Source organism: Pollachius pollachius (genome assembly GCF_949987615.1).
Source record: "Pollachius pollachius genome assembly, chromosome: 12".
NCBI classification, from domain to species: Eukaryota; Metazoa; Chordata; class Actinopteri; order Gadiformes; family Gadidae; genus Pollachius; species Pollachius pollachius.
In genome coordinates, this window is record NC_136945.1 from 23,800,031 (window position 1) to 23,814,058 (window position 14,028).

Below are 14,028 nucleotides of genomic sequence, written 5' to 3' on the forward strand. Positions count from 1 at the left end.
ATATAAATAGTATATTTTAAGGTTGCAGATAGTGCTTACTCGTTCTCAGGAGAAACACCTGTTTTATGCTCTCAATGGTAACGTTGTGCACGGTGGTTTGGTGACTTATTCTCTGTTGTTCTCCTCCTCCTCCTCCACTCCTCCTCCCCTCCCCTGCTCCCCTCCCCTCCTCTCCCTCCTCCCCTCCTCCCCTCTCCTGCTCACCCCTCCCCTCCTCTCCCCCTCCTCCTCCCCCCTCCTCCTCCCCTCCCCTGCTCCCCTCCCCTCCCTCTTCCCCTCCTCCCCTCCTCCCCCCTCCTCCTCCTCTCCCCTGCTCCCCCTCCTCTCCCCCCTCCTGCTCACCCCTCCTGCTCACCCCTCCCCTCCTCTCCTCCCTCCCCCCTCCTCCTCCCCCCTCCTGCTCACCCCTCCTCCCCTCCTCTCCTCCCTCCCCCCTCCTCTCCCCCCCTCCCTCCTCCCCCCTCCTGCTCTCCCTCCTCTCCCTCCTCCCCTCCCCCTCCCTCCTCTCCCTCCTCTCCCTCCTCTCCTCCCCCCCCCAGACTTCGGAGCGGGAGCTGCTCCAGGCGGAGCTGGAGGAGGCTAAGGACAAGGCGCGCCGGCGCTCCATCGGGAACATCAAGTTCATCGGGGAGCTCTTCAAGCTGAAGATGCTGACGGAGGCCATCATGCACGAATGCGTGGTCAAGCTGCTGAAGAACCATGACCAGGAGTCCCTGGAGTGCCTCTGCCGGCTGCTCACCACCATCGGCAAGGACCTGGACTTCGCCAAAGCCAAGGTGAGCCAGCTCCGCCCAGTCAGTCACGGACTGGTCTGTGAGCAGGCTTAGGTGAGCCAGCTCCGCCCAGTCAGTCACGGACTGGTCTGTGAGCAGGCTTAGGTGAGCCAGCTCCGCCCAGTCAGTCACGGACTGGTCTGTGAGCAGGCTTAGGTGGGTCAAGTCCCGTTGGGTCAGGCAGCAGTTCTAACCCTGAAACGTTCCGGTGGTAGCCCTGTTTCTTGTGTGCATATAAACATGCAGAGTTCCATGGGTCTGGTTTTTGTGCAGGCTTGGGTAAAGCCATGCAGCCCCGTGGAGCAGCTTTCTGCTGCTGTGATGAAGGAAGCAGCAGCCAGTCTCAGTCTGGACACCAACAACATGGCTCCATTGTAATGACCGTGGGGGACCGTGGATTCATATTATTGTTAACACAGATCTCGATTGTCAAGGCAAATATATTGGGCTTGAATGTAGAGACATTGTTCTTGCATTTGAGTAGTGGGATACTCATTATTCAGCTGATGTGGTACGTGGGCCTTCTGCATTACGTAAAGAGGCCACTTTACGGTTTAGGGTGAATTAAATGCCGGTTTTTCCTATTGAATTCAGATTATCGTTTCCCCTCTTTCATTTTCATGATTTCACGGTCCGTTTAATGGTAATTATTTCAGAACCTCTTTATTTTTACTGCCGCATTCTCAGTCCTTCAGATCTAGTCTGAATGTTGAGTTTACTCTGCCATTTGTAATAAGAAAACAATCGACTGAGTTAAATGTCTCTCTGGTCCCTCTCGTCTCTCCAGCCACGCATGGATCAGTATTTCCGTCAGATGGAAAAGATTGTCAAGGAGCGGAAGACGTCGTCCCGGATACGGTTCATGTTACAAGACATTATAGACCTGCGGTTGGTGAGTGTCGCCGTGTATCATGATCATGACCTTCCACCCCTGGATCTCGTCAGCCTTTATCTCTGTGGTTACGGTGCCTCCTCCCTCCTCCACGCAGCACGACTGGGTGTCCAGGAGAGCCGACCAGGGCCCCAAGACCATCGAGCAGATCCACAAGGAGGCCAAGATCGAGGAGCAGGAGGAGCAGAGGAAGGTGCAGCAGCAGCTGCTCAACAAGGACGCCGCCAAGAGACGGCCAGGTGGGCGCCAACATGGAGGGCTCATCGCCTGCATTAGATGGAGCCAAGATGGACGCCTGTTAATGCCTTCGTTTTAGTGCTTGAAACAGAGCTACCATTAGACCTCAGAGCCAACACAGAGGTGGGGGATCGCATGCACTAGTTAAAGCCGAGATGGCTCCCTGTTCATTAGTTTCAGAGAAACATGCTCTGAATACGGAACACGAGGCCCTGGAGACCTCAGAGCCAGCGTGGTGGAGGCAGGAGTTAAGATGGGGGGCCCTAAAGACCTGGCATCAGGACGTTCCATAAGGAGGTGGCAGGAGCTAATATGGGGCCTATACATGAATTAATGTCAAAGCTCTAAAGACCTAACATCAGGACGTTCCATAAGGAGCTAAAGCCCTGCCGGGCCAGGTCATCTGAAGAACATGCTGTCGTGTTTGCGTGATTCCTCCCAGATCCTCCAGGTTGTTCTGAGCATGAAGCATCCCACGCTGCCTAGAACGTTCCTCATGTGCCCCTAACTGTCCCCCTATTACCAGGCCCTGTTACGCTGCAGCTTCAGCTCATATATATATATATATATATCTCTATCTATCTATCTCATACAGTATCTTATAAATATTACAAATATAGATCCTTAATATCCTGCCTTTTTGAGAGGGACACGAAAATACTTAGTAGGTGATCAGGTTGGGATCCCAGCTCTCCTTGATGTCCTGAGGGTCTTTAACCTCCGCCAGCCCCCAGCCCGTCCAGACAGGTGCTGATACTGCAGCCCACAGAGGAGGCTCTGGGGCAGGCAGCGGGAAGGACTCCCCCTCCCCCCCTCTGTTATCTGACCTACAGGTGTTGTCACACATCTTAACCTGAGATTACTATGGAGGCCTGAAGACGACATAATGCACTGGGATGGAGTCTCGGCCCCTGCAGTCCTAATGTCTAATAGCAGCACTACTTCTGGGGGCAGAACAGGCTGGGGCAAACACCAACACTTCCTTGTTTGCGGTTTCGTTAAAGATATTATACGGAAGAAAATTAATTTGTGCCAGTTGATGAAACTTCCAATATTGTGACGACCACGACAATTTTTATGCAGTTTACTTCTGCTGGCAAAACTCATATTATCTGTAAGTAGCCGATAAAGATTTTGGAGATCTCTGCCGCCAACAATAGCCAAACCAAATATGAAGCAAAAGAAAGTGAAACGCCCCATTCTCCTTGATCTGAGTCAGACTCTTACATGTGAATCTAAAGTCAGATTTCTGTGACTAGTCAAATGTTAAATTGAACAACAAACCAAGACCAATATTATACTGAATATAAGCACAATCCCCCGTCCACCATCCTGTAAAATGGTCAGAGGACCATGAAAGCAGTCAAAGCGAGGAGTTGGATAAGTGATGTGTGTGTGAAAAAAATATTCCAGTCAAAGATATATTCCACTATACATTAAAGTCATCTTTATGTTATCAGTCTGTCTGTTACAGACTTACTTCATCATTAGGACATAGACATCGGACATGGCAGCCTTTTATCTGAGCGCAAGAGTATCGTTGACGCCCTGGTGTGAACGCCGCTGTTCACCCCCTCCAGACCCCCGGGAGCAGAGAGACCAGAGGGAGGCGCGGCCCCCCAGGGAGGAGACCTGGAACACGGTGCCCGTGACCAAGAACAGCAGGACCATCGACCCCAACAAGCTGATGAAGATCTCCAAGGTCAGCTCCTGCACCTCCTCCCTCCCTCTCCTCACCGGGCTCCTTCCAGCCCGCGGTCCTGGTCCGTTTCGTTCTCTGGATGATGTCTAGGCTGGGATGAGGCCTCGGTTTTCTCGCCCTCTGATTGAATGCCACCCCCAGTTTCGTGGTTGTAGTGTTTGTTTTGGAACCACTGTGGCTATAAATCCCATTTTGTAGTCTTTTGCAGAAGAAACTTAAACGCTCCAAAAAAACACGTTGTGAAAGAACAAGCCAAGGGTCCATCCAACTCACCATAAAGCCTGTTTGTGGCTGTGTTTGGCATTCATTCCCCAGACCACTGACTGCCTTTCCTAGAAAACCTATGGTTAATATAGGCAGAAGAACAGAGTTGAAATCTCTAATTTCTCATACGATGACAATGATTTAACCTCAGAAAAACGTGGGTTTTCCCAGTGGTTTCTTTGACCCATTGTGGCTAGATCCTTTTTGGTATAATCTAGAATATCTACTGCTAATTATGCTACTTTAACTTTGCTCTGAAGTTCTTTAATTGACTCTGGAGAGTTAATTTATTCTCATTGTCAGCTTGTAAACATCTTCCATAGCAGACCTACTGTACTTGAACTCGGCCATTCACACATAACCTCTGCTGTGACCATCACAAGGCTTCTTTGTGTTCCTAGATTAGATTGTTCTCTTGATTCCCCATCCTCTGGCGATCTCACCACAACCCCATCCTCCTGCTCCTCATCTGGTCTGTATTATGGGCTGTGTAGTTCAGTGGGTCACCCTGCTGGAGGTCTGTGGTACTGTTGGCTAGCGCTGCTGGCGTCCCTCACAGCACCCCCTGCTGGTGGTGATGTGCTATGTTTTGTTTTAGATGTGAATGGCAGAGGACTGCTGTTATACCTAGAGATGTGAGGTGGTCAACTCGACACACCTACAACAACACCGGTCAATAAAGACCAAAGTTAAACTTGGGGTTGATTACAATTTAAAGGTTGTATCAGCCAAAACATAGATGATCATATTCATCTGATCTTTCCCCACGATCCGCTATCTATCCGCCTGATAAGCAGGCCGTCAAAAAAACGCGTCTCTGTAGGCAGCCTGTGCCCCGAGATCGTACAAAAAAACAAGTGGTGGGTGTTGTGGTTTTTTTGCGCTGCGTTCATGATCGTTTTTACTGGATGCACGAAACACGAAAGGGAGGGGCGAACTGGCTCTGTTTGTTTGGGATCTCGCTTCAAATACCGACAGAAGTGAGGTCACCCAACATCGCTGATACAACCTTTAAGAAGGCAGTGGGTTTCTGAGTGTTTTTCCACTGTCGGTGAGAATCCCTCCAGTCTACGTCTATGTCTTTACTCTCAGGATAGACCTCCACTAACGGGTCCTACGTTGTCTCCACAGCCTCAGATGGATGAAAAGATCCAGCTAGGACCTCGGGTCAGCTGGATTAAAGGGAGCAGTGGAGGAGCCAGGGCCAGCGACTCAGGTGAGAACACAGGTAGGTTAGTATAGTCTCAGGTGACCATAGCTTAGTATAGACTCAGGTGACCATAGCTTAGTATAGACTCAGGTAGCACATATGTTAGCATAGGCTCAGGTTAGAGCACGGGGGAACATACTCAAGTCTCATTGGTCTGATTGGCTGATTATTATAGATGGTTAGATTAGGTGTGGCTGGATCCAAATGTAAATGATGTGTGTAACTCAATGGCAGTAGACACCCCATTACAGCCATTAAGCTAAAGCAATGAGATAGGATTCCCTTTATTAACCCCACCATGGTACGTGTGGCTGTGGCAGCAGCAGTACAGAACAGTAATGAGAACACTATGACTCATGTCCGTGGTGACATGGGGTTAGGGTTAGGTCTCATGGTCTAGGGTTAGGTCTCATGGTCAAGGGTTAGGTCTCATGGTCCAGGGTTAGGTCTCATGGTCCAGGGTTAGGGTTAGGTCTCATGGTCCAGGGTTAGGTCTCATGGTCCAGGGTTAGGTCTCATGGTCCAGGGTTAGGTCTCATGGTCTAGGGTTAGGGTTAGGTCTCATGGTCCAGGGTTAGGTCTCATGGTCCAGGGTTAGGTCTCATGGTCCAGGGTTAGGGTTAGGTCTCATGGTCCAGGGTTAGGTCTCATGGTCCAGGGTTAGGTCTCATGGTCCAGGGTTAGGTCTCATGGTCCAGGGTTAGGTCTCATGGTCTAGGGTTAGGGTTAGGTCTCATGGTCCAGGGTTAGGGTTAGGTCTCATGGTCCAGGGTTAGGGTTAGGTCTCATGGTTCAGGGTTAAGTCTCATGGTCCAGGGTTAGGGTTAGGTCTCATGGTCTAGGGTTAGGGTTAGGTCTCATGGTCCAGGGTTAGGTCTCATGGTCCAGGGTTAGGGTTAGGTCTCATGGTCTGGGGTTAGGGTTAGGTCTCATGGTCCAGGGTTAGGGTTAGGTCTCATGGTCCAGGGTTAGGGTTAGGTCTCATGGTCTGGGGTTAGGGTTAGGTCTCATGGTCCAGGGTTAGGGTTAGGTCTCATGGTCCAGGGTTAGGGTTAGGTCTCATGGTTCAGGGTTAAGTCTCATGGTCCAGGGTTAGGGTTAGGTCTCATGGTCTGGGGTTAGGGTTAGGTCTCATGGTCCAGGGTTAGGGTTAGGTCTCATGGTCTAGGGTTAGGGTTAGGTCTCATGGTCTAGGGTTAGGGTTAGGTCTCATGGTCCAGGGTTAGGTCTCATGGTCCAGGGTTAGGGTTAGGTCTCATGGTCCAGGGTTAGGGTTAGGTCTCATGGTCCAGGGTTAGGGTTAGGTCTCATGGTCTAGGGTTAGGGTTAGGTCTCATGGTCTAGGGTTAGGGTTAGGTCTCATGGTCCGGGGTTAGGGTTAGGTCTCATGGTCCAGGGTTAGGGTTAGGTCTCATGGTTCAGGGTTAAGTCTCATGGTCCAGGGTTAGGGTTAGGTCTCATGGTCTGGGGTTAGGGTTAGGTCTCATGGTCCAGGGTTAGGGTTAGGTCTCATGGTCTAGGGTTAGGGTTAGGTCTCATGGGTTAGGGTTAGGTCTCATGGTCCAGGGTTAGGTCTCATGGTCCAGGGTTAGGGTTAGGTCTCATGGTCCAGGGTTAGGGTTAGGTCTCATGGTCCAGGGTTAGGGTTAGGTCTCATGGTCTAGGGTTAGGGTTAGGTCTCATGGTCTAGGGTTAGGGTTAGGTCTCATGGTCCAGAGTTAGGTCTCATGGTCCAGGGTTAGGGTTAGGTCTCATGGTCCAGGGTTAGGGTTAGGTCTCATGGTTCAGGGTTAAGTCTCATGGTCCAGGGTTAGGGTTAGGTCTCATGGTCTAGGGTTAGGGTTAGGTCTCATGGTCCAGGGTTGGGTCTCATGGTCCAGGGTTAGGGTTAGGTCTCATGGTTCAGGGTTAAGTCTCATGGTCCAGGGTTAGGGTTAGGTCTCATGGTCTGGGGTTAGGGTTAGGTCTCATGGTCCAGGGTTAGGGTTAGGTCTCATGGTCCAGGGTTAGGGTTAGGTCTCATGGTCTAGGGTTAGGGTTAGGTCTCATGGTCCAGAGTTAGGTCTCATGGTCCAGGGTTAGGGTTAGGTCTCATGGTCTCCACCGTGTGCTCTCCCTCTCCCATCAGAAGTGTCCAGGTCCGGCGGCAGCAGTCTGAACCGGTACTCGGCCCTCCAGGCCACTCCCCCCGCCCAGAACGCAGACTACGACTCGCGGAGAGCCCTGGGGAGGTACGTGGGGAGGCGTGTGTGTTAAAGGAAGTGTTGTGAGGCAGCAGACTGCAGAGTGTAGTACATATCTGCAGTTGGAGTAGAGGAGCAGCTACCGACCCAGGCCGTAGGTAGCTACTACATGTAGTAGCTACCTACGTGGCCTGTAGCCACTACATGTAGTCTACACTGAGGGCCCGTAGTGCTGCTCTAGCTCTGGGAGTTGGTCCGGTGAGGTCAGGTGGCCTTCCAATGGTCCTGCCAGACCAGGTGAGAACATGCTAGAAGGGGTTAAGTTTAATATTTCTGTCTAATATCATGGTGCCCTTCCAATTTAACAATATAATCTACCATTCCTATGGACCATTCACAATGCTTGCGATAAGTACTTACCATGGGCTGCACTAGTGGGAATCGACCCCTAACCCGTAAGTGTTCTACCAGTTGATCAGGACCAATAATGTACTGCTCCTCCTCCTCCATCCCAGCCGCAGTACGGGCAGAGAGCGTAGTGACAAGCCCCTGAGCCCGGCCCCGGCCACATGGCCTGGGCCCTTCTCCAGGGCCGGCAGCTCCAGGGACCTGATGGAGGGGCCCGAGGGGCGCCAGGAGAAGGAGGGTGAGGAGCCCCGCAGACCCAGCCTCACCGAGGAAAAGACGGAGCCAGAGAGGAGCAGGGCCAAGGAGCCCGGTAAGAGCCCTAGAGCACCCCTAGAGCACCCCTAGAGCACCCCTAGAGCACCCCTAGAGCACCCCTAGAACACCCCTAGAGCACCCCTAGAACACCCCTAGAACACCCCTAGAACACCCCTAGAGCACCCCTAGAGCACCCCTAGAACACCCCTAGAGCACCCCTAGAGCACCCCTAGAACACCCCTAGAGCACCCCTAGAACACCCCTAGAGCACCCCTAGAGCACCCCTAGAGCACCCCTAGAGCACCCCTAGAACACCCCTAGAGCACCCCTAGAGCACCCCTAGAGCAACCCTACAACACCCCTAGAACACCCCTAGAACACCCCTAGAGCACCCTGGAGAGAACCGGTGGTGTTGGAACAGCAATACGAGATGGTTGATAATGTCTATAGAGTTGGATACAGTCTATAGAGATAGATACAGTTTATAGAGATAGATAGTCTATAGAGATAGATACAGTCTATAGAGATAGATAGTCTATAGAGGTGGATACAGTCTATAGAGATAGATACAGTCTAGAGATAGATAGTCTATAGAGATAGATACAGTCTATAGAGGTGGATACAGTCTATAGAGGTGGATACAGTCTATAGAGATAGATACATTTTATAGAGATAGATACAGTCTATAGAGATAGATACAGTCTAGAGATAGATACAGTCTATAGAGATAGATACAGTCTATAGAGATAGATACAGTCTAGAGAGGTGGATACAGTCTATAGAGGTGGATCTCTATAGACTAGTCTATAGAGATGGATGGATACAGTCTATAGAGGTGGATACAGTCTATAGAGGTGGATACATATATTATACATTATTATTATTATAATAACCACCATATTATATTATTATAATAATAAACGCCATAATATTATATTATTATAATAATGACCACCATATTATTATGTTATTATAATAATGAACAAAATATTATTGTTATAATAACCTCCATATTAGTATATTAATATTATAATAACTACCATATTATTATTTTATTATTATAATAACCACCATATTATTAAATTATGTTATAATGACAACCATATTATTATATTATAATAATAACCACAACTTTATTATATTATAATAATGACCACCATATTATTCTATTATTATAATGACCACCGTGTTGTTCTGTTGTTATAATAACTACCGTGTTGTTCTGTTGTTATAATAACCACCGTGTTGTTCTGTTATAATAACCACCGTGTTGTTCTGTTGTTATAATAACCAGTGTGTTGTTCTGTTGTTCTAATAACCAGTGTGTTGTTATAATAACCAGTGTGTTGTTCTAATAACCAGTGTGTTGTTATAATAACCAGTGTGTTGTTATAATAACCAGTGTGTTGTTATAATAACCAGTGTGTTGTTATAATAACCAGTGTGTTGTTCTAATAACCAGTGTGTTGTTCTGTTGTTATAATAACCAGTGTGTTGTTATAATAACCAGTGTGTTGTTCTAATAACCAGTGTGTTGTTCTAATAACCAGTGTGTTGTTCTGTTGTTCTAATAACCAGTGTGTTGTTCTGTATCATACTGCTGACCCATCACTACTATCCTCTCCGTCAGCCCCACCTGAGCCAGCAGGCACCGCCTCAGACGGAGCACTGCTCCCTGTGGAGGAGTTGGAGAGGAGATCCAAGGCCATTATCGACGAGTTCCTGCACATCAACGACCTCAAGGTACCCCTCAGGAACCTGCAGAAACCAGAAGAACTGGAATGGGAAGAATTATATAGGAGGACCTAGACTAGGATGAGCTAGAATTGTACAAACTGGAAATCTAGAAACTTTAAAATTTGGTTTAAACTGCCTTCAACCCTTAAACACTCCAAATCATTTAAAGCAGTGATACATTTTAGTGCCTTTAACAGCCAGAATTCACGTCAAAATGTCTTCAGAAATTGCCTTTTCCGTTATGGTTTTTCTAATTTATTTTCGTTACATGTGTGTGTGTTGTGTGCGCATGTGCAAATTGTGTGTCTGTCTGTCTGTCTGTCTGTCTGGGTGGTGTGTGTGTCTCTGTCTGTCTGTCTGTCTGTCTGTCTGTCTGTCTCTCTGTCTCTCTGTCTGTGTGGTGTCTGTCTGTCTGTCTGTGTGGTGTCTGTCTGTCTGTCTGTCTGTCTGTGTGGTGTCTGTCTGTCTGTCTGTCTGTCTGTGTGGTGTCTGTCTGTCTGTGTGGTGTCTGTCTGTCTGTCTGTCTGTGTGGTGTCTGTCTGTCTGTCTGTCTGTCTGTGTGTGGTGTCTGTCTGTCTGTCTGTGTGTGGTGTCTGTCTGTCTGTCTGTGTGGTGTCTGTCTGTCTGTCTGTGTGGTGTCTGTCTGTCTGTCTGTCTGTCTGTCTGTCTGTCTGTGTGTGGTGTCTGTCTGTCTGTCTGTCTGTCTGTCTGTCTGTCTGTCTGTCTGTCTGTCTGTCTGTCTGTCTGTCTGTCTGTCTGTCTGTCTGTGTGTGTCTGTCTGTCTGTCTGTCTGTGTGTGGTGTCTGTCTGTCTGTCTGTCTGTGTGGTTTCTGTCTGTCTGTCTGTCTGTCTGTCTGTGTGGTGTCTGTCTGTCTGTGTGTGGTGTCTGTCTGTCTGTCTGTCTGTGTGGTGTCTGTCTGTCTGTCTGTGTGGTGTCTGTCTGTCTGTGTGGTGTCTGTCTGTCTGTCTGTCTGTCTGTCTGTCTGTGTGGTGTCTGTCTGTCTGTGTGGTGTCTGTCTGTCTGTCTGTCTGTCTGTCTGTCTGTCTGTCTGTCTGTGTGGTGTCTGTCTGTCTGTGTGTGGTGTCTGTCTGTCTGTCTGTCTGTCTGTGTGGTGTCTGTCTGTCTGTCTGTCTGTGTGGTTTCTGTCTGTCTGTCTGTCTGTCTGTCTGTCTGTCTGTCTGTCTGTCTGTCTGTCTGTCTGTCTGTCTGTCTGTGTGTCTGTGTGTGTGTGTGTGTGCGCAGGAGGCGGTGCAGTGTGTTGGGGAGCTGCATCAGGCCTCCCAGGTGTTTGTGCGTGTGGGGGTGGAGTCTACGCTGGAGCGCAGCCAGAAGGCCCGGCAGCACATGGGCCAGCTTTTCTTCCAGCTGCTGCAGCAGGGGGTGCTGTCCAAGGCCCAGCTGATCTCAGGGTGAGGGCGCTGTGGGGGGGGACTCAGGGGTTAAAGTTCACTTCATCTAGTGAAGGTGTCTTGTATGTGGGAGCATCAGTCTCCTCATCAGGAAGAGGAATGCCAGAGACCGCATACGAATGACTGCTGGTTATCAAGGGCGGCTTTACCACGTGTATCTACAGGGCAATGACCTTAGGACCCCAGAGAGGGACTGGTAGTACTCCTTTAGTAACGGCTTCTGTTAACTGTCTGGACCAACAAAGGCCTTTTACACTGCCCAGCCGGTTCGGTCAGGGCTTGGCACGCCCGGCGATTTCACTGCAAAACCGAGGGGGAAAACTGGCTTTCTTGGTTCACTAGAGAAGGCTGCGCACGGAGAGTAGACCTCTTTAGAATAATTGCATACTACGAATGTTATAATTTTTTAATGATTCAAGAGACTCGCACGCAAGAATGAGTATACATCCGAGTGTACATATTCTTTCTTTTGCTGACCACTTGTTTTTTATCCCAACAAAAGCCTCATAAGGGCAGTTCTTCTGCATCCATCTCGTAGATCGCACCATCTTTCCCCGTCTTCGTTAAATGCGACTGCATCACCTTCGTCCCCTGATGGTCAGCAGCTCTCATATTTCCCAGTCTCCAGTTAGAACTGCCCATGTTGATATCGCTGCATTGTCTCTGTGTAGGCAACGCAGCAACACCGCCACCCAACTCCGCCCCCTGGAACCGCAGAGCCGTCTAATCGCATTTACGTCAGAATGAAACCGCCAATGTGTAGGGTCCGGGAGATTAAATTGTGGTGCTAGCTCAAGCTGGCAATTGACCTCGGGCATTGTAAACGCGCCCACCATGGCGGGAAAAAGGCGTGCAAAAGACGGCATATTTGGCAGTGTAAAAAACCTTTAGTGATCCATCCTTGACCACATAAATTCACTGTGTGTGTGTGTCTCTGTGTGTCAGGTGCACTGACATCCTGGAGCAGGCTGACGACATGGCCATAGACATCCCCCACATCTGGCTGTACCTGGCAGAGCTGCTTAGCCCTGTGCTGCACGAGGGGGGCTTCTCTATGAGAGAGCTCTTTAGGTAACACCCATCCCCGTGACTATCTATCTCTTTAGGTAACACCCATCCCCGTGACTATCTATCTCTTTAGGTAACACCCATCCCCGTGACTATCTATCTCTTTAGGTAACACCCATCCCCGTGACTATCTATCTCTTTAGGTAACACCCATCCCCGTGACTATCTATCTCTTTAGGTAACACCCATCCCCGTGACTATCTATCTCTTTAGGTAACACCCATCCCCGTGACTATCTATCTCTTTAGGTAACACCCATCCCCGTGACTATCTATCTCTTTAGGTAACACCTATCCCCGTGACTATCTATCTCTTTATGTAACACCCATCCCCGTGACTATCTATCTCTTTATGTAACACCCATCCCCATGACTATCTATCTCTTTAGGTAACACCCATCCCCGTGACTATCTATCTCTTTATGTAACACCCATCCCCATGACTATCTATCTCTTTAGGTAACACCCATCCCCGTGACTATCTATCTCTTTATGTAACACCCATCCCCATGACTATCTATCTCTTTATGTAACACCCATCCCCATGACTATCTATCTCTTTATGTAACACCCATCCCCATGACTATCTATCTCTTTAGGTAACACCCATCCCCATGACTATCTATCTCTTTATGTAACACCCATCCCCGTGACTATCTATCTCTTTAGGTAACACCCATCCCCGTGACTATCTATCTCTTTAGGTAACACCTATCCCCGTGACTATCTATCTCTTTATGTAACACCCATCCCCATGACTATCTATCTCTTTAGGTAACACCCATCCCCGTGACTATCTATCTCTTTATGTAACACCCATCCCCGTGACTATCTATCTCTTTAGGTAACACCCATCCCCGTGACTAACTCTTTAGGTAACACCCATCCCCGTGACTATCTATCTCTTTAGTTAACACCCATCCCCGTGACTATCTATCTCTTTAGGTAACACCCATCCCCGTGACTATCTATCTCTTTAGGTAACACCCATCCCCATGACTATCTATCTCTTTAGGTAACACTCATCCCCGTGACTATCTAGCTCTTTAGGTAACACCCATCCCCATGACTATCTATTTCTTTAGGTAACACCCATCCCCGTGACTATCTAGCTCTTTAGGTAACACCCATCCCCATGACTATCTAGCTCTTTAGGTAACACCCATCCCTGTGACTATCTAGCTCTTTAGGTACCAAACCATTGCTTCTATAGTCATCAATTAAAAAATAATTGTATTCATATATCACTTTCAAAGGGATTCCAGAGTAGTGTCTTGTTGCCAGTTTGGGAAGCTTGTCCATACATTCCTCTTTATGCCTTCTGCACCCGAGCTACACTAGGGAGAGCTCCTATCTTTCCCCTAACAGTTGAAGCCTCATTGGTGAAACCAGAACTCTGGGCCGTTCACTCACAGCTCCCCTGTAGCGCTGACCTTTGATCCCTGCTTTGCTGTGTATAAACAGAGCAACGTGTCGCCCTGCTGGATCTAATCTGCTCTTTGTTTTGTTTACAGTGAATTAAGCAAACCATTACTTCCTGTTGGAAGAGCTGGGATGTTATTTTCTGAAATACTGCACATACTATGCAAAACCACGGTAAGCCCCCATCATTGTAACGGTCCTTTATTGTGCGTCTGTAGGTTTGTATTTCAATGAAGGCAGAGATGAAACAGAGCCTGTGTTGAATCTCATCCAACGATTGGTAAATCAATAGGTCAATGTGTAGCATGTGGTATCCCTAGACTGTGGTGGGTTAAGTTCTGACAGGGTGGGGGTTAGACTGACGACCTGTTGGACCAATAGGAGGGGGTTGGACTAACGACCTGTTGGACCAATAGGAGGGGGTTAGACTGACGACCTGTTGGACCAATAGGAGGAGGTTGGACTGAC

The 14,028-nt window shown here is 48.8% G+C and overlaps 1 protein-coding gene across 6 annotated transcripts in view; it reads left to right on the top strand.

Annotated features, from left to right (window-relative positions):
- Window positions 1-14,028, top strand: part of eif4g3a (eukaryotic translation initiation factor 4 gamma, 3a) — a 73,087-nt gene that overhangs the window by 50,954 nt on the left and 8,105 nt on the right. For 4 of the 6 annotated variants that reach the window (XM_079747990.1, XM_079747991.1, XM_079747995.1 and 1 more), the window contains 11 exons: window positions 540-776; window positions 1,561-1,665; window positions 1,763-1,904; window positions 3,483-3,604; window positions 5,000-5,096; window positions 7,207-7,309; window positions 7,777-7,979; window positions 9,555-9,667; window positions 10,905-11,071; window positions 12,017-12,142; window positions 13,653-13,734. In XM_079747990.1, coding sequence (XP_079604116.1) covers window positions 540-776; window positions 1,561-1,665; window positions 1,763-1,904; window positions 3,483-3,604; window positions 5,000-5,096; window positions 7,207-7,309; window positions 7,777-7,979; window positions 9,555-9,667; window positions 10,905-11,071; window positions 12,017-12,142; window positions 13,653-13,734 — 1,497 coding nt within the window. The remainder of the gene's footprint in view (window positions 1-539; window positions 777-1,560; window positions 1,666-1,762; window positions 1,905-3,482; window positions 3,605-4,999; window positions 5,097-7,206; window positions 7,310-7,776; window positions 7,980-9,554; window positions 9,668-10,904; window positions 11,072-12,016; window positions 12,143-13,652; window positions 13,735-14,028) is intronic. The other 2 variants (XM_079747992.1, XM_079747993.1) reach the window with 2 other exon arrangements.